The following is a 19,324-nucleotide window of genomic DNA, read 5'->3' on the forward strand; positions in this document are numbered from 1 at the left end:
TCTAAAGCAGGATTTGTCGGGTCACCTGGGGATCCTTCCAAGCACCACAAGAGTTTCAGAGGGAAAAACTAACACTTTTCCTACAGCCTGGCCTAGAAAGATCTCCAAGAAACTGCTCAGCACCATGATTTGCTGCAGCAAGAACAGGTTAAGGCATTCCCGCCGCTGTGGCTTGTTCTCACATGACATAATGCTGCACCCTCCCAGCCACCGCAACCCACCGCTTGTGCTGCAGCACCCAGACACCAAGTGCAAGAGCAGTATAAAACAGCCACCATGGACATCAGGGGTGAGAGGTTCAACAGGCCACAGCCTGGCTTGCTGTACCACCACCCTGCAAACATAAAGGCAGACGCAAGCCTGGGAGAGCCCCCTGCTTTCACCAGGTGCATCTCCAGGATGGTGGGACTGGCGCCCACTCTCTGCAGAACCCAGTCTGGAGCCACCCTGCTCAGTAAGTGCCATCCCACCTCCTGTATGCAGCTGCTTTTTCCCTGTGCCAGCTTTAAAAGCAGCGTGTCAATCTGCAAGGCAAGGAGTTTGTTTCCCTCTTGCTCTCAGACAAAGCACAGGACTGGGTTTCTGCACGGCAGGGTGTCTCCTACCCAGTTGCAACACTGATTTTTGAGTCCCTGAACACACTCTCTCTGTGATAGACAGAGCTTGAGTACTGAAATCACTCATGACTGGTAGAGTGAAAGCTCTAACAGGGACTTCTTGAAGTCAGCTGCTGAGCATGAAATGGTCTCTGCTGTGTCTGCTACTGGCCCATCTCTGCAGGGTGAGCTGGGTGACTAGCTTGAAGGCTGACACTTCCACACTGTTACACACAAGGAAATTAAGCCCTAAGGGATCTTCTTACTGCCGCAGACTGGATAAACAAAAACAAAAGTGATCCCTAAGAATTCAAAGCAGGCTGTTTGCCACATCATTAGGCTGCAAATTAACCAACTTCACTTACTTTATAGAGGTGAACAGGAAGAGTCAGTGTCCTTTGTTCCCATACCAAATAAGGAGCTGGAAGGTATATGGTCAAACCAGAATTCCAGGCTCATTACCAGACCAATTCTGTAATTGTGTATGTGATTTATTTATTTTGAGCTATTTATGTGCTCTTGAAGTGTGGATGTGGCACTTGGGGGTATGCACAGAGCTAAGGTGCAGGGTGGCCTGGGTCTCTGCCTGGAAATACTGGCTTTCCAGGTGGTTGGAGGGAGAAGGATAATTTTGGGGGTTTTGGAGAGGAAGGTTTGAGTTCTCAGTTCTAGGAAATCTGGGCTCCCCTGGGAGGACAAAAAGCATGTTCAAGGGGAAAATTTAACCTACCCATTTGCTCATTTTAATATTAAACTCACTAGTAGTTATTTCTGTTCTTTTGTAATTGAGGGCTGATGTGCCTTTCTGTGGAAGCTGAGCTCAGGTACAGAGAGGTGTGAGAGCTCCTGCTTTGTTCACAGCACAGGAGGACGTACAAAGAATGGAGAGGTGACTGATGCTGCCACTTAGGCCTTACTCACCTGTCTTTTCTTGCCATAGACAGTGTCCTCTCCCAGTTGTTTGACATTTCCGCAGCTAGGGGTGGATAACCTTCAGCTGAGTGTGGCATTTCCCTGGTCCTGCACAGGGTTAATACTGCATAGGGTTAATACTAAAAGTCCAAATGCAAGTCTTTGCTATCCTAGGGCCCTTTGAGAGGACAATGGCCAACGATACTACATCATGGTGGTACAGGGGATGTTTCAAATGAGATTTCCTAGAATCTCTTTAGAACTGGGTGGAATAGAAAAAAGAGAAGACTTGAGGGAAAGAAAAGAAAGAATATTAAGTACTTGAGAGTAAAGGTGGACTTAGAACAGAGTAGAAAATGTGATGCCAGCAGCAGTGCTTCCTTCTGCCTCCCTCCACACAACTTTCCACTGTAAGCCTGTCACTCAGTGGTCTTGTGCTGCCATGGCTTTGGAAAGCAGGTATCTTGTATTGAGGCAGTACCTGTTAGTTGTCTATTTGAATATGAGATTTATGAATCTGTAAACAGCTGGATGCATCCACTCTATACACTAGTGGTTAGAGGGAGGTTTGCATACGGAGTTGTCATGTTTAGCAGCACTTCTGAACTGTGGGTGCTTTCAGCTCTGCAACCCGCTGGCCCCCTTTGTGAGACTTATCCTTTGATGCTCACTTCCCTGCTACGAGGCAGTCAGGCAGGCTTCTCATTTTGACGTTCCCAAGCTATACTAATGCTAGCAGCTTAGCAAGCACTTGCCCAGAGCATGTGGGGGTCTTGCCTTCCTGTAGAAGATTATTTTTCAGTCTCTAAAAAACAAGGATCCAGCCCATAAAAACCAGTTCAGTGTTTTCTAGGGGCAAAAGGGAAGAGAGGGTAAAGCGATGCCTTTATTCCTGTTACCTCGCTGTGCTTTCCCTCACCCCGACGACCGCAAACGGCCGGTCACAGGCTTTCCAACCGGGCGCAGGCGCATATGCTTGCCTTTTTTTTTTCCTCTTTTTCGTCTTCTTTTTTTTTTTTCGTTTTCTTTTGCTAAGGGCAGGCGGCAGCGGAAAGCAGCCGGCTGCCTCCGCCGGCGGCCCGGCCCCTCTTTCGGGGCCGCTTTCGGTTTCCATTCTCCCGCCGGCCTGAAGTTTCTTTTTCCCGTCCGCTCCCTGCCCGGCGTGGGCGGGGAGCATCCTCTCGCTCCCCGCCGGCTCTCCCGGTGCCGGGGCAGGGTGGGGGCTCGGGGGCCCGGCACGCAGCCGGGGCCGGGGCCGCGCGAAGCCGGCCTGGCCATGACGGCGGAGGAGAAGAGGAGCCTGCAGTGCTACAGGCGGTACATCGAGAAGAGCCTGAACCCCGTCTACATCCTGGGCAACATGACGGACTGGCTGTCCGACGGTGAGCGGCCGGCCGCGGCTGGCTTCCCCCGGCGCCGCCCCGCGCTCCCCGCGGCTGGCGAGCTTTGCTCTCCCCGCCGCCGCTGCGGGTGCCCCCCCTCACTCTTTGCTGGCTTCGGGTTTTTGCTAGAGGTGAAGGAGAGGGTCCGGAAGGAGGAGGAGAAGGGGGTGACGGCGGCCGCCGCGCTGTTCCTGGACGCCGTCCTGCAGCTGGAGGCGGAGGGCTGGCTGCGGGGCTTCCTGGACGCCCTGGTCGCAGCAGGTCGGTTCCCACTCGCAAGCGTGGTTTCTCTCCGCGTCTCCCTTTCCCTGCCAGAGCCACAGCCGCCGCCCGCCTTCAGCGGGGCAGGGCCGGCCCAGCGCTCCCGGGAGGTGGAGGGGCGCCCCGTTTCCCTCGGGCGTCCTGCTGTCGGGGCCTGTCCCGCCAGATGAGAGGCGGTAGGAAAAAGCGGGCTGCCGGGGGCTGGAGGGCAAACTCTTACGGGGAAACGTCCCTCTGAGAAGCAGCTGGACCCGTTTCGATTTTGGAGAAAGTCAGTGACGGGTGAAGGGGTGCAGAATAAAGCCGCGCTGGCAGGAGGCTTGTCTGTCTCAGGGTGTTTGGAGGAGAAACAAGGCAGCCGTTGTTCTCACCAGCTGTAGTTAAAGGAAGCTCAATCCCCTGAAAGAGAAAGCTAAATGGGTTTCAGGAGGTGCACGGGGGCTAACTGGTAGGATGGGATAACTTCATTCAAGGACAGAGTCTTAAATTAGGAACTGATTTTTAAAATTATTCAGGAGTCTTGAAAGTCTTAAGTTTCAAGAAGTAGGTAACCATTAATAGCTTATAAATTCTGATTGTTCCTCACTAACTATGACTGCTTGATGTGTGAAGTCCTAATGCAATTTCCTTTTGAAAATGTGACGGAAGAGACTATGAAGGAGTAAAACTACCAGGATTTGCTGGCTTTCCGCTATACGTGTAGGTTCTATTGTAGATTCTTCTTGGTGGTTTATTGGGTATCTCAGACCCGAAAATCTCATGCCATAAGCCACGCTGGTTTTCATCTACTCACTGTTAACTACAGATAATTACAGTATCTCAGTGAGCAATTATTACAAAATTTCTTATCACTTGGATCTAGCCCACTCCCCCCTTAAAGCAAATACTAGGCCCAGAGCAACTTTTTACCTGCCTGTGACAGTCCTAACTTCTGAAATACAAACATACCTTCTTTGAACACACTGATAGCATTCAGTTTAGTGTATCTTCACCAGAAAACTGAAAAAGTTAACCTGCTGACTTCAATACTTACTAATTGGGCCTGAGAGTAGCATTTAGCGTTACTCTCTCATATTTGGCAGATACAGAGGTGATAATTAGCTTAAAGACTGTGTGGTAAGTATCCACACCATTCTCCTGCTTCTCCAAAAGAAAATAAAAAGTTAGGCAAATTCCTTCTGTTTGCCCACAGTTCCTCTGGGACGCTGACCTGCTTGCTTCCACCTCTGGAGCCCACCCAGCAAATCACATAAGTCCTCTAAATCTGATTCCCTGCCACTGTCTGTTCCAGGACAGTATTTTCAGCTGTTTGCTGACTATCTAGGCTGCAGGTGTCTGCGTTGCTAAGGAGGGTTGTCGTGTCCCAAGGCTGGAGTGACTCAGGTTCATGGATTTCCTTTGTCAGAAGTAAGGTGAAGACACCAGGGGAGTTCAAACGACAATCAACATTTATTCAACCAAGCTAACCTTGCTCAAGTACAAGTGAACTTATCGATATGAACCTTGCATCATGTCATTAAGCTGCCGTTTGAAAAGGGAAGGTGTAGAAAAAGAAACGGAAAAAGGAACATGAAACTATGTCAGTGAACTGTACAACGTGTACTAACCATACGTAAGCCTTACTTATTTGGGGATCAATTCAAAGAAGAAAATAAGGAGATCTCTCCCGTTGAGTCACGAGGTTCAGAGTGGACCCCCTTGCTTTCTAGACTCCTTCTCAGAGAGGAGCCCAGGGGCGACTGGATCCACTCCTAGTCCCAGACTTGGTCAACAGTTTATGTTTAAAAGGATGAGGTGTAGGGACTGTGGAAAAGAGAGAGAGAGAGAGAGGAAGAAAGAGAGAAGAAAAGGATTTTATCAGTCCTGGGTCCAGTGTTGGTCCAGCCAGTCTAGAGATCCAGCTCCGGAGGACGCTTGCCGAGAACTCGTCCTCCCTTCTTTTGTACCCAAAGGGTCTGCCCCTGTAGTTGGGGGCTTGCTGCCAGTGAGCAAGCGCAGTGTGAGCTCAGGAGTGTTCCAGAAATGAGTCGGTGGTCTCGACATGCGCAGTTCACATGCCTGGGATTCTCTGGAAATGGGTTGGTGGGCTTGGGGGGACATCGGGTAGTTGCTTTTCTCTCCCACAGGCATGACCGTTGTCTGGCCTTTCCTCCAGGTGTGTACATTGTGCTTCTTCTCATGGTTGCTTAAGATAAGGAATTGTGCCTTTGGAGAAGTGTGGTCCCACCTTACGTGGGGCCTTCTCCTCCAACCACATTTTCCTGTTCACACAACTCCAGCACTTCTACAGAGGCTGTGTTCTCCACCAAAGTTCTTCAACAAATGTTTGAGACATTGGCTATAATTTGTCAGACTGTCACAAGGGTGTAGCCAAGGACAGGACTAAAAAGGCTAGTAAATAAAAGAAAAGAGGACCAAAGGTGTTTGTGATTCTGAGTAGTGTTCTGTGCTCTCGGAGATCCTGTGGAAGAGTATCATGGACTGCAAGGATCTAAGGTTTGTATGGATCAAAGAAAGGCGTTTGTTACAGTTGCCTGGATGATGTGAGCTGTGACATCATGTAGCTCTTTTTCCTCTCCGCAAGTGTTACTGCTCTTTTAGCACAGGGTTTTTCATGTTATAGTTACAAGTGCTGTAAAGGAAAACAGTCACTTAATCCATAAAAATTCTTTGTGGTTCACCTAGATTTTTGTCAGTTACAGGCCAAAATAATTTTAATTTCTCCAGTGGGGCTGAGAAGATGTTTTTTCAGCTTGTTCCTACCTATTCTAGCTACACATTGAATTCATAGGAACAATTTGTCTTTTTCTGAAAGGGTACACTGGACTGGCAGAAGCAATTGAAAACTGGGACTTCAGCAAACTGGAAAAACTAGAGTTGCACAGACAGCTGTTGAAGCGGATAGAAGCAACAATGCTAGAAGTTGATCCAGTAGCACTCATGCCGTACATAAACATGTGCCTGATAGAAAGGGAGTGTGAGGAGATCCTGCAGGTATGGTTAATGGTAAAATCCCAATTTTTGCCTAGTTTTGCTGTGGAGAAGTGCTGGCTGCCTCACTTGCTGGATGAATTGGTGCCCATCCGTCAGGCTGGTGAGTGAGAAGGGTGGCCAGCCACGATCCCCCAGGGAGGGACTTTACTTTCCTCTACTTAGAGGAGGCTTTGCTGTGTGGCTGCAGCTCCCCACAGCAGCACTGTCTGCAACACCTGCACGTCTCATTCTTCACGCCTCTGGCTTGGTGGATAAGGTGGCGTGCGAAAGGGTTGCAGGCAGGGAAGCAGAATGGGGTGGCTTTGGCACTGACAGTGCTCAGCTCTATGTCTTGGCGAAGTCCAGGCTCCTGTGAAGAGACCGCAGGGGCTCTGGAAGGTGCCATATTACAGTGAAATGGGTGCCTTGCTATGCCTTTGAAATAGACCCCTTTCTGGAGTGTTCACTCTGCATTAATGCTCCTAAAAATACAGATGGAAGTAGGCAAAGTGGCATTTAGATGATGCCTAAATTGATTCCTTCTTGTCATGGGATTTGATATAGTCATAGTCTATTACCTTAACTGTGGCAACCACTAGAAACTATGTGTATGGCTCTTCCAGTTTTGTCAGCACCCAGAGGGATGGTCGTAGGGTGAAAAGAAACTTCTGGTCTGAAGTCATTAGCTAAATACTGTGACACATAAGTCAACAACATTTTCATTGCCTTTGGATGTGAAGCTGCTGTACTGTTATGCGGTTCTAGCTCAGTGTTGTTATCGATGACTGATAACAAGTGATATTACCAATCACTCGTAATTTATGACTGGTTAATAATAAGTTATGATGCTGTGTGAAGGAGTCTTCTAGGTGTTCTCACTCCTTGTGACTCCTGAGAAAGATTGTTTGCAGGTATTCTGTTTTTAAAGCAGTATTTCTTTATGGAGATACATAATATTTGGAAAGCTATTGTGTCTGACTAAACATCAGGCCTGCATACTTTCACATTTTCCTATTCTGGAATGTTTTTTAATCAGTTCAGCCTCAGAGATTTATGGCAGATACGGCTTATTACAAGGACCTTGCCAGATGAAAATTCACAGAATAATTCAGACCTGGTGAATATTTAAGCAAATAGCCTACCTGTTGATGTAGTCCAGCTAATTTTAGTGTATGCCTAGGCTGGCAGAATTGCACTGGTAGGTAAATGACTGAATTTTACTGGAAACTTTTATTCTGTGAGAAGGAAATGCAATTTTCAACTGAACATCAAACAAAACAAATCAAAATATCAAAGAACAGCGGTTTTGCTCACTCAGAAGCTACAGCAGCTTCTGTTTGTTGTGTGCGCAGGTCAGCGAATACAGAAGCAAAGCAGCTGGGATAACTAAACTCATTGAATGTCTCTGTCGATCGGATAAGGAAAACTGGCCAAAAAGCCTTCAGCTAGCACTAGATAACACAGGATATTACAACGCAAGTGAACTGTGGGATATAAGAGAAGGTAAACTGTGAATTGGTTTTATGATGCCCTTTTCCTGTTCTTGTACGAGACAGTAATTTTTTTTTTTCAGGAGAGTAAGACTAATTTAAAAGGATACCATCAGACTGCATTGCTCATTGTTGTTTAAAAATAAAACGTTTTTTTTTATTTATTTAAAATGTCTCATATATAAAATGAAATACAGGTACTACCCTACAAACCATCAGAAATTATCTTTTGAGTATTTTTGCTCCCATATGGTTATGAATGATGCCTTTTTTTTGGCAAACAGAATCGGACAGCATACAAGGCTCTGAAGGTACAAAACTAACAAAATGTTTATCTTCTTCCCTCCATTCTGCTGTAATTCACCTTTTACCATCTTTTTGGTTGCTTGAGTTGTGATAGATGCAATGTTCTCTGATAAAACATGATTAGTAATTTGATATTCTAGAAAGTGATATAGTTCCATGGTCCACAAGTGACTATGTTCTTATTTTGTAAAAATGCAGAATTTCCCCTAAGATTTTGCTTTTGTCATTGATTTACCCTTCCCCACTTGAAAAATACCTGTATGAGTACTCTGCAGCATGGGAGAATTTAGAGCAGAATACAGTATTTCACTACAACATAATGAAGACAGACAAGCAATTTTAGATAAACTGGACTGTGGTTCTTTATATCTACATTTGCTTTCTTCCAAACCACAAGTGATTGTTTGAATTGTTTTTAATTAGCAACTGGGACAAGCTGCTTTTAAGTGGCTTCTTAAACAACATTTGTTATTTTGAAATGGTTTTTTTTGCTGTAGTCAAATGTGTGTAATTTCTTATCTGCAGATTTAATCATTATATATATAAAAATTATATAAATTTATAAATAATAATATATAAAATAATATATAAGAATAATACTTATATAGATATTATTTTATGTAGGTGATGGCTATATATATTATTTGGTTAATGGTTATATTTTATAAGTTAAAGACACCACTGTCTTTTGGCACAGCTTCTGCTAACATCCAACTTAATAAAGCCAAAGTCAGCCTACTGAGCAAACGTTGTCCATATTGGAAGCATTTTAACGCTAGCAGTTAAGAAGAGTTGCTAGTGTACATTAATCACAGATACTGTGTGCTTTCTGGAGCTGGATTATGGTGCAAATGTGTTCTCCCTCCGTCTCCAAAAGCAGCATTTTGTGATCATGTGTTCTGTTTGCAACAAGACTCTTCATGCAAAGCCCAGTGACAGTTCTTTGAGAAGGTAATGCTTATGGGGCCGAAGAAAATTTTGGCAAGCATCTTCGGAACCTCTCTTGATTATCATGTAAGATAAAGGGTGGAGATAGTCTTACAATTTCTAGGTTCTTCCAAAAGGTAAGGGGAAAGGGAGAGCAAAATCTTGAATTTATGAAGCTTCTTAAAACTCCTAAGTATTTTTCATGCTTGTGGTTAATGTCCATGTTAAATCTGTAATCTTGTCACTTAATATAGAGGATATAACTTTGTTCCCAATCTATTATGTCCTTTGATTTTTAAGGGATAGATAAATGTGCATTGTGTATGTGGGTCTTCTAAACCCAGGACTGTCAGTGCTGTCCATCTTACTTGAAAGGGAGCCTGGATGCAGTGTCATTTTATGTAGTCTTTCCATGCTAGCTATGAACTCCTCCACCTTGTCATCCCAGCAAATACAACATTTTAAAATCAAAGGATCAGTAGCATGCCTTTTTTTGTGATTGTACAGATAATGGCAAAGGTGTGGATGGTGAAATGACAAATGCCTCTGAGAACAGCTTTGAAACCGTGGTGACATTTTCTGAAGAAGCAGAATGTGATAATAATCTCAGTGAAAATCTCTGTTCAGCTTCAGGTAAGACTTAGCAACTTAAAACAGTTTGTGGCTGGAATTCTCTGTTTCTTTAGATTCCTGAAGGATGCAGATGCGGTATCCCACAAAGGAAGGTACTGAGGACCTAGTTCAAATCTCTGACTTGATTTAGCTGTCTTCTGTTTTAATGTTTTAAGGATCTCATGCTGGGCATCACGTATGTTGGGGGTTGCCACCTCATTTACCACATTTCTTGTGCAAAGTTGTTCTGCCAGCACATTATCAACAAGGTCTCCAAACACCAGACTGTTGTAGATGCATCTCCTCTGATACAACTAATTCACACATGACCTGATATTAGCCAATTTAGAGAGCTGAATGTGGCTGCAAAGGATCTGTGCAGTGGCTGTCATGTCTCCTATAGCAAATTTTGCTCCACAAGTGGTTTCTAGTTCCTGTTCCATAAGTGCAAACCCTCTAACAAGACCACAATTTAAGAGAGTATTAACTTCAAAAGTCTGTAGAGCAGAAGGCTAAAAGGAATACTGTGCATATATTTGGGGGAGGATAAGCCCTTTTGTTTTATTTCTGAGTTGAAAAAAGACCAGTTGAGCTGAGAGTTGTCAGCCAAGACTTTGAAATTAGTTCATTTTAGGAAACACAGTCAAGTGGTAACAAAAGTATGCCATCAAACCTACACAAAATTCTTGTCTGGTGCGTATGTCCTGTTAAAAGGCTTGTCTGTCAGAGAATGCTCCGTGTAGACTGCAAGGACTCTACCTCTATCCTTTTAAATAGCAACTGTGTGGGGCACAATATATTTTATGCATTTCTGTTGCAATACTCGTCAAAAAAACATGGTTCTCTCCTAGAAGGCATCTATCAGTCTTCACGTGTTTATGAACCAAAGAAGGCTTGGAGCTACCAGACTGAACTTGCACAGCCTGCTATCAATGGGAAAAACACATTGATATGTGCCCCTACAGGTAAGAAAACATGTTTCTTAGAAAAATTCTGTTGGTGGAGAGGCCTATGAAGGATAGAGAAGGGTAATGGTTCAGTCAACCTTTTTCAGCTGTTTATTTAAAAGCAGTCTTCCTTGCAGGACTAGATCCAGATCTAACCTGAAATTAATGACTAAGGGCAGCACAGAGACTGAGCAAGACAGATGTGTCTCTTTGCACTTCAGTGCTTGTATTCAGATTTCTGTGTTCTGACCTCTGCTTTCTCATTCTCTGGTGCGGATTTCTGAGTTAAAATCACTCACTGGTCTTTGCAGATCTTTAAGAAATCTGGACTGCAAGTTGAAGGAAAAATAGGTTGAGTTGCCCTGAGACTCCCCTGTCTTCTGTACTACAATGCCTACAACATCAAAACAGCACAGGGAATTTTTGCAGTAGCTCAGGACTGAATTAAGAAGATGGAAGTTCAGCAGCAAAAGAGACATCGATCAGCTCTTTCTCTCCACCTGTGTTTTCCATGTTGCTAGCCTGATTCTCCCCTGGGCCCTGGAGAAGCAGGTGGGGTAGCAGAGGCAGGGACACAGAAGAGCTCTGGGTGGCCTGCACAGTGACCCTGAATACTGAAGGAAAAGAAATGTGAGGAGCAAGGCTGCATGGGGAAGGATGGAAGCTGAAAGTGCCCAGTGTCTTTACCATAGTCTGATGTGGGACCACACACTAAGAGCAGAAATAGACTCAGTGATTTCAAAGACCTCAAATAAAACTGCAAATGGATTTTCCTTCCCAGTGACTGCTACATGGTCTTTACAGACTGAGACTGTGAGGGAGAAAGGGATGATTACCCACCTGAGTAAGCAGCAAGTGTGTGTTCAAATCTGTCCCCAGAGAGTCTGGAAGTGTAACAGCCCCCTTGTCAGCTCCCCATTGTTACAGGGCATCCAGATGAGACAGGCATCTGGTTGCAAATACACCCTTTCATGCTAGTACTTTACCTTTCATGTTCTTCATTCAAAGGATCTGGAAAAACCTTTGTGGCAATTCTGATTTGTGAACACCATTTCCAAAACATGCCCTTAGGACAAAAGGCGAAAGTTGTCTTTCTTGCAACCAAAGTGCCAGTGTACGAACAACAGAAAACTGTATTCAAGCAGCATTTTGAAAGAAGTGGGTAAGTGTAATTCTACCTGGTGGCTTCCTCTGCAGAAAATAAACAGCCCTCTAGGTCAGCTGTGGCTAGGGCAAAATGTAATGGGTTTACTGGTGACAAGAGTGTTTGGTGTTAACATGAAGATGATGCCTAATGGTAAGAATGGCAAGTTACTGTGGTAGACTTTGTCTGGAGAGTCTGAAGTCTGCTTTTGGAGAGTTTAAGCACTGGTTGTGCAGCATCTATGGAAATGGCCAAAGTATACCTGTGCTTGCCTCTGGAAAAAGGTGAAGTGTGCTCTCTCTTGAGACTCTTTTCAGTCCTGCTTCCAAAGACGAGGCAGTTCCAGGCAGCAGTAGTGGGATTCCTCTTGCCATTCTCAAACGGCAGTCTCTCTCTCTTTTCCAAATGGAAGGACCCAAACTTCTTTGGTTTTTCAACCTCTAGTCAGAAAATGACAGCCCATCTCTCAGATGGGACTGAAAATTGTTTAGGGGCATATTGACAAGCTATAGCTTCTGATTTTGAAGGAACTGATTACTGAACATTCACATATGAATCCTTATAGCTATGCGAAAATGAGGCTGCTGGACAGAAATCAGTCCTGTGCTGGTAGACATATACAGAAAAGGGATGAAGGACAGGATCTCCAAATACAGCTTACCTGTGAACTGACAGATGCAGCTTAAATGTACAAATTCATCACCTCTCAAATCTAATATATTCTAGTTAATGGGAGTTGAAAATCCAGTTGTTTACCTTCAGCAGTTTTTTTCTCAGCTTCTGTGAGTCAAACTGCCAGCTCTAACAATTTGACATTTTGAACTTAGTCACTATCCTTCAGGCTTGCTGAAAACTCCATTCTTCTAGCTTTTCTTGCCCTGCAAGACATCCTTTTTCATACCGTATCTTTTGCCTCTTCTTTCTAGATATTCTGTTCAAGGAATTAGTGGTGAAACAGTTGCAAATGTCTCCGTAGAAAAGGTTATACAGGACAGTGACATCATTGTGCTAACACCCCAGATTCTTGTGAATAGCATCGAGGAAGGGATCCTTGGCTCCCTCTCCATCTTCACTCTGATGATATTTGATGAATGCCACAACACTACTGGCAATCACCCTTACAATGTGTTAATGAGTAGATACCTGGAACAAAAATTTGACTCTGCAAGCCAGCTGCCTCAGGTAAGGCCCAGTGTGCCAGTGGTGGAAACATTAAAGAGAAGTATTTTGCAGTGCAGTCAGCAAAGCCCGAAGTCTTGCCTTTTGTGTTAATGCAATTCAAACTCCCATTTAACAATGGCTGCAAATTGAAATGGTAGCATCTGGAATACTTTTTCCCTTTTCTCGGACACCTCCAGGCTGTTTTCCTGTGTTACGTGTTCCCTGCAGCTGCCAAGAAGGACTGATGAAGCATGACAGAGACTGGAGTACTTGAGAGCAAACAGGATTGCTGGGCTGGGAAGAAAGCATGTGCCCCAGAACTTACATCATCTCTTTGTCACCTCTCTGTTGCTGTCTTCTGCAACAATAAAATGGATTTGCTGTTTCTGTGTATGATGAGCACTGACAAATACAGCTGGTTATGGATTTAAGTGGGTGGATAATTTATTATCAGTTTGAATACTCTAAGCTTGAGTGCCTTGGAGAGGGCATGAGTGGGGACAAGGTTTGGCTCTGAAGATTTAGTCCTTGCACTTATGTCTACTTCAGTTGCCTGTTTTGTTTCCTTGTTTTTGAAAACAGTAACAACTTGGCAACGGGTAACAGTGTCTCCTGGGGTTTGTTTGTGACAAAGGAGCAACCACTGCTATTCATGTGTGTGCTCAGATTGTAGGTTTAACTGCTTCTGTTGGAGTTGGTAATGCCAAGAGCACCAAGGAAACGATAGAGCACATCTGTACCCTCTGCTCCTACCTTGACATACAGGCCATATCCACTGTCAGAGAGAACAAACAGGATCTGCAGAGATTTACAAACAAGCCAGAAACACGTAAGCACACTTCCTTTTTATTTTCCTGTGAGATGCGAAGCACCATAATTAAGGCAGCTATACAGTTCCCCTTCGGTCAGGTGAAATTAAAAGCTTAAAACTAAGCTGGAGCTTTGCTTCCTGCTCGTTTGAAAGGAGTTTAAGCATGCACTTCATTGTTGCCCCACAGTAAGACAGTGCCCATTTGGGCAAATTTTCTCTTTGCTGAGATACACAATCTCTGATTTTTATTCAGATCTGCCAGTGAAGATTGAGCGCTGTTTCTTTCTGTGCAGCTATAAATCTCATTAATGATAAACATAATTATGATTGCATAAAGCACCATATGTAGCATTCTTCTGGACAAGAATTTGTTCTGTGCTGCCCAGGGAAATGTTTTACTTACTCAGGCCGCTGACTTCCATTTCTTGTGTCTAGATGTCAGATGGGTTAAAATGCGAGATCAGAATCACTTTGCAGACATTATCTCAGGTCTGATGTCTGAGACAGAGGCGTTGATGAGGAGGATTTACTCAGTGGGTAAGATACTGTAATATGCCTGTAACTGGGATTCAGTCTTTGATTACATCAGTGTGAATCCTTGTGGCTGCTAGAACAGTCACTCTTTTTCCTCTTCCTTTCTCCTCCTTCCTTTTTACTTGCCTTTAACTAATTTTTCCTAAATAAGAAATTACAGGTAGAAGAGTCAACTATTTTCCTGTTATACATGATTAGTTTGATAATTATAAATATTTTTGCATGGATTTCAGCCTGTGTTTCATTCAGCTAAGGATGATGTGGTTTTGACACTGTCAAATAATTTTGAATGTTTAAAGAATCTCAAAGAGAACTACCAAAGAGCTTGCTTTCAAAATGGAGTGAGCTGGATTTCATTGATGAGAGATACCTGTATGTTCTTATTTGGAGAAATGATGATACCTAAATCTGCTTCTGTTAAGGAAAACAAGAAGGGTCTCAGTTATGGTGTTACTCTGGATGTTTTAATTTCTTCCTTTCAGCGACAGTTTACTTTCACTCTTGCTGCTCTGAGATTTCTTCTCATATTTTCTCTGGCCTCTCTGAGTTGCGCTCAGAGTTATTTCTAGGGGTACCCTGACCACCTTTTCTGGTCAGCATTTTGTCCTCTTTTTACCTCTGGGTACCCCTATTTCCACTGTTTACCAGGTGTCCATTATTTGTTATTGAAAAGCATTTAAGGTAATTTTACAGAGGAGCATCTGTGGAACATGAACACCACCAGAGAGAGGATGTGGCTGCCTAAGAAAGGAAACACTTGTCTGTAGGGTTCCAGCCTCAGGAGGTGCAGTGTTGTGAAGGATTGCAGAGAGGAAGATGCATGGCTGTGAGAAAAGAATGGGTCTCACTGTCATGAGACCTAATTCTGCAGCCCTGCAAAAATCAATTGATCTTTTCTGCTTTTGCAGAATTCCTAAGTGCTGCCCAGTAAGTGGCTGTTATCAACAAATTTGAGAGCTACAGGGGGTACAAAGCAGAGACCGATGGATGGCTATGCTCAGGATCAGCCTTGGTCTATCCAGCTCTGAATTAAAGGAGCAGGCTTTTGCAAACTGACTAGGGTGCCTTAAGCCTGTTTACCTCATTTCTGTGCTTTCTAGATTTACAACCACACTGCACTTCCCAGATATTGGAAAGCGAACTATATTCTGGGGCAGGAAGGGAGAATTAAAAAACCCCCACCAAAACAAAAAAACCCTATCCAACCAAAAAAACCCCAAGCCAAAATCCAAGAAACCCCAACAAAGAATAAATACAGTGGGATTTTCAAACTGCAGGCTAAATTAAGCAAACACTTCTGAAGTTTATTTCTGCATCACAGTTCCTCTTGCATGAATGTCATTGGCTTCCCTTCTGTGGACCCTCTGATTACTGAAGTTTGTGAAGCACTCAGACAGAGTATATACATGACAAACAGGTACTGACTAGTTCTGCCTCAAGAACAGGCCCTTGGATAATACACCTTTAAGTACCATGGACCATTTAGCAAATGAATACTTACCTGTGGAGTAGCTGGTAACTCAAGGAGCAATGCACATGCAGTTTCTTGAATACTGTAGGTTTCTTATAGGACAAGTGAGCTCTATTTTTATTCCTAAAGACTCTGCAGATGTGTGTATGTACACAGATCCTCAGCTGAATTGTACTAGGATAATTTTAGCCTAACATGTATACACTGAAACACAGGGAGTGAAGAAGACAGAGCCAGACTCTTCTCAGATGGTTCCCAGAGGCAGGACAAGAGGCAGTGGGCACAAACAGAAATACTCAAACAACAGGAAGAACTTCTTTGCTGTCAGGGTGGTCAAACACTGGAACAGGTTGCCCAGAGAAGTTGTGGAGTCTCTCCTTGGAAGTACTCAGAATCCATTTGGACATGATCCTGAGCGACTGGCTTTAGGTGACCCTGCTTTGAGCAGAGGGTTGGACTAAAGACCTCCACAGGTGCCTTCCAGCCTCTGATTCTGTGATTGTATCATACAGTGTTCTTCTGTATAGGTTTTTTAGACCTAACATTCCTAGAAATGTGTTATCTTCTAGCTAACTGTTCTGGTTATTTGTTAGTCAAGATTTACAAATGTTTGTTTCCTCCTTCTTTACTAGACACTATCTCCCAAATCAACAGGAATGATTTTGGAACACAGAAATATGAACACTGGATAGTTGCCACTCAGAAGAAATGCAGGCTGTTGCAACTGGCAGATAAGGAGAAGGAGAGCAGCATTTGTAGACACCTTTTCATTTGCACTGAACACCTGCGGGTAAGTGTATATCCTCTTTCCTTCCATATAGAGGTGGAGCCATCCTGTTTCTTCTGATACAGGTATGTTCACCTAGGAGCAGGTTTGGAACCAAATAATTTTATTTGATGCAGGCTAAAGCATAGTGTGTAAGAGTTGTGTCTTACTATACTCACTAAGAACAGTATAGTGCAGAAGAGACTTTGTAATGCTTGTGTTGACATGCAAATGGAAGAACAACATAAGTTTGTAATACTTAATCTAGTTAAATTAAATTTGCATTCATACCCTGTCCCACAGAAAATGAGGCTTAAATGTGTATGTCTCTCTTTCTGAGCAGAAATTCAACGATGCTCTTATCATCAGTGAAGATGCCCGCATTGAAGATGCTTTAGCCTACCTAACTGAATTTTTCACAAATGTCAAAAATGGACCATATACAGAGTTAGAGAAGAAACTGACAGCCAAATTTCAAGGTATTTCACACAGTACCTGTGGCAGTGGCAGGTGAGAAGAGGGCTTATGGTAGGATAATCCAAGTGTTTTCTTCAGAGTAAGTGCAGTTGTTTTTCCAGAAGTTTTGTCCGTGTGGGTGCAAATGTAGTGTTAGGGTAGGCAGGAGGGAACTTACTTTCTGGGACTGCAAGCTTTTAGCGCAGGAGCTAAGGAAGTAGTAGTAATTGTAGCTAGATGCTATAGTAGGTTCTTACCTGCTTGACTTGGAGATAAGTCAGTGATGTCCTTAAGAGTGTGCCCCACAAGTAGGGGGATGGTCTACAATTGTGGATGCTGGCATCATTAGATAAGGCAACGTACACTGCTTGATGCACTGCCTAGCCTCCTCTTGCCCAATGCTGCTGGACGAATCCCAAACTTCTGGGAAGAAGCAGGTGGCCCTTCTACCCTTCTGATTAAAAGTTAGAGGTGGCACTGTTCTCTAACTGCTGATTTAGTAGCAGTGTGCTGTAAAACAGCCTGTGATCTGGTGTGTTGCAGTGTTGACTGCAATTTTAAATCACTGGGCTGTCTGGCCTCTGGTGTCAGTTGTTTCCTAAAAAGAAATAGCACTGCTCTTTGCAAGAACTGAGTTTGTTTTGATGCTGTCTTTTGACTCGCAGTATGTCACAGAGGTTCTTCTGTCAGTCTGCTACAAAATGTGAGAGATTCAGAATTCTTTTTTTCTGGGGATTTTGTTGTATTTAACCACTAGCTTTGCATCTGAAAGAATGGTATAGAAAATAAAAATAGATGCTAAAGAGAATGTGGGTGGCTTCGTAGGTTTGGGTGAGAATTCTGGTTTTGGCATTAAAGAAGGTGAATTATTCAAGACACTGCTGTTTTCTTCCAGAGAAAGAACCAGAACTGACTGCCCTTTCAAAAGATGAGTCAAATGAGAATCCTAAGCTGGAAGAGCTTGCTTGCATCCTGGAGGAAGCATACCGCTATAACCCAGACACTCACACTCTTCTCTTTGCTAAGACAAGAGCCTTAGTAGCTGTAAGACATTTCTTTTCAAAGCTCCTAAAATGGGAAGTGAGAAAATAAAATCCCTCATCTATTACCCTTCCCATTTTGATCTGGAAATTGAAAAATATGCATGTATTTGATTTTCCTAAGAAAATAATTATCTTTCTATATCTTCCTAAGCACTGATGCTATGAGACAGGATGAGGGTTTTTTTTTTTCCTTTTTCTAAAAACTACAGTACAGGGGTGGTGCCCTTCATCACTTTTTCTTGCTACGTGTCATAGCTGGTCATTAAGCCATCAGATTTTTACTTTAGGTCTGAAGTAATTTTTAACAAGATGTATTACAATGTTTTTGGCTTTAATGTGGCAGTATTATAAACCAGCATCTCTGCTCTATTACAGACTGCACATCAGGAGGCATTTGTAGGTTTCCCCGAGGATTCCTATAGGCCCAAAGGAGGCCTTTGCCCTAGCATGTTCTTGATCAATAAAAAGGAAAGACTTTGTTGAGCAGATGATCTCTGGACCCTTCTGATGCACTGGTCTATTTCATACTTGCCTAGGATCAAGAATCTAGGCTGCATGATCTTTTTTCTCCCTTCCAATACATTGTTCCCAGAAAAAAATCATGTCTGAATTAACTGTGCTGCTAATCATTAGCTTCAGTAGCTCTTAAACCTTTACTGCAGGGTGTCACAGTCTCTGGCTACTGTAAACAGATTTATCAGCTCAGAGTCCCAATCCCCATTTTATCCTTGGGTATAGACATGCTGGATGAAATGCAAACCAGAAAAATATTAAAGGCAGGCTAAAGTCCAAACTAACAACACTAAGCATTTGCTGGTAACTTTCAATTATAGAGGTAAAAGCCTACTGTAGCTTGGCTGAATTTTGTTCTTACGTAACAGCAGTTTGAAGGTGCTACATTCACTGTGCAGTGAGAAAGTGCAGTTTGTAAATAGCAACTCATTTCCTTTGGATCCCAGAGGTGTAGTATTCAATGATCTGTTGGTTTATAAGAGAAAAAGGCATACTTTTTAGTGGTGAAAGGCTGCTTGCTCTCTAGTCAGTCTTTAAGTTGCAGGGGTGGGAAAAGTGGAAATCACCTGTGGCATGGTTCAATCTGGCATCATGGCTGTGACCCTTGCTTTCTTACCTATTAATAGATGCTCCCTCCTGATGCACAAGTCCCACCTTCTTTTATGCTTTTGCTTCTCAGAAGTATTAATTGTCTAGGCAAGCATGGGCAGGATCTACGTATCTATCCCAAACTAACATTTCATCTGGACAGGGATCTAACTCCCTGATTTGCTTTCCAGGCTTTGAAGAAGTGGATAGAAGCAAACCCTCTACTTAGCTACATAAAGCCAGGTGTGTTGATGGGTCGTGGAAGAAGAGATCAAAAAACAGGTATGCAGATTTGCACTGAGGAATACCAGTTGCTAGACCTATGGTGGCTACACTGCTGAAATTGTTCTACTCTTCCTGTGTTCATCTTCTGTCCTCTTAAACAGAGGAAGGTCATGAAAGTTTGTACTTTGCTTTCTTCCACATCTAGA

The 19,324-nt window shown here is 43.5% G+C and overlaps 1 protein-coding gene across 5 annotated transcripts in view; it reads left to right on the forward strand.

Annotated features, from left to right (window-relative positions):
• Positions 1-2,343: 2,343 nt before the first annotated feature.
• RIGI (RNA sensor RIG-I) overlaps positions 2,344-19,324 on the forward strand; it is a 28,305-nt gene continuing 11,324 nt past the window's right edge. The window contains exons 1-14 of one of the 5 annotated variants that reach the window (XM_069776196.1): positions 2,344-2,890; positions 3,020-3,151; positions 5,967-6,145; positions 7,477-7,627; positions 9,355-9,480; positions 10,314-10,424; positions 11,415-11,568; positions 12,477-12,732; positions 13,378-13,540; positions 13,958-14,059; positions 16,160-16,317; positions 16,637-16,772; positions 17,645-17,793; positions 19,085-19,175. In XM_069776196.1, the coding sequence (XP_069632297.1) occupies positions 2,389-2,890; positions 3,020-3,151; positions 5,967-6,145; positions 7,477-7,627; positions 9,355-9,480; positions 10,314-10,424; positions 11,415-11,568; positions 12,477-12,732; positions 13,378-13,540; positions 13,958-14,059; positions 16,160-16,317; positions 16,637-16,772; positions 17,645-17,793; positions 19,085-19,175 (2,410 nt within the window). In that variant the 5' untranslated portion in view covers positions 2,344-2,388. Of the gene's footprint in view, positions 2,891-3,019; positions 3,152-5,406; positions 5,648-5,966; positions 6,146-7,476; positions 7,628-7,657; positions 8,872-9,354; positions 9,481-10,310; positions 10,425-11,414; positions 11,569-12,476; positions 12,733-13,377; positions 13,541-13,957; positions 14,060-16,159; positions 16,318-16,636; positions 16,773-17,644; positions 17,794-19,084; positions 19,176-19,324 lie in introns of those variants that run through there. The other 4 variants (XM_069776195.1, XM_069776197.1, XM_069776199.1 and 1 more) reach the window with 4 other exon arrangements.

Source organism: Haliaeetus albicilla, chromosome Z (assembly GCF_947461875.1).
Source record: "Haliaeetus albicilla chromosome Z, bHalAlb1.1, whole genome shotgun sequence".
In the NCBI taxonomy this organism is placed as follows: domain Eukaryota; kingdom Metazoa; phylum Chordata; class Aves; order Accipitriformes; family Accipitridae; genus Haliaeetus; species Haliaeetus albicilla.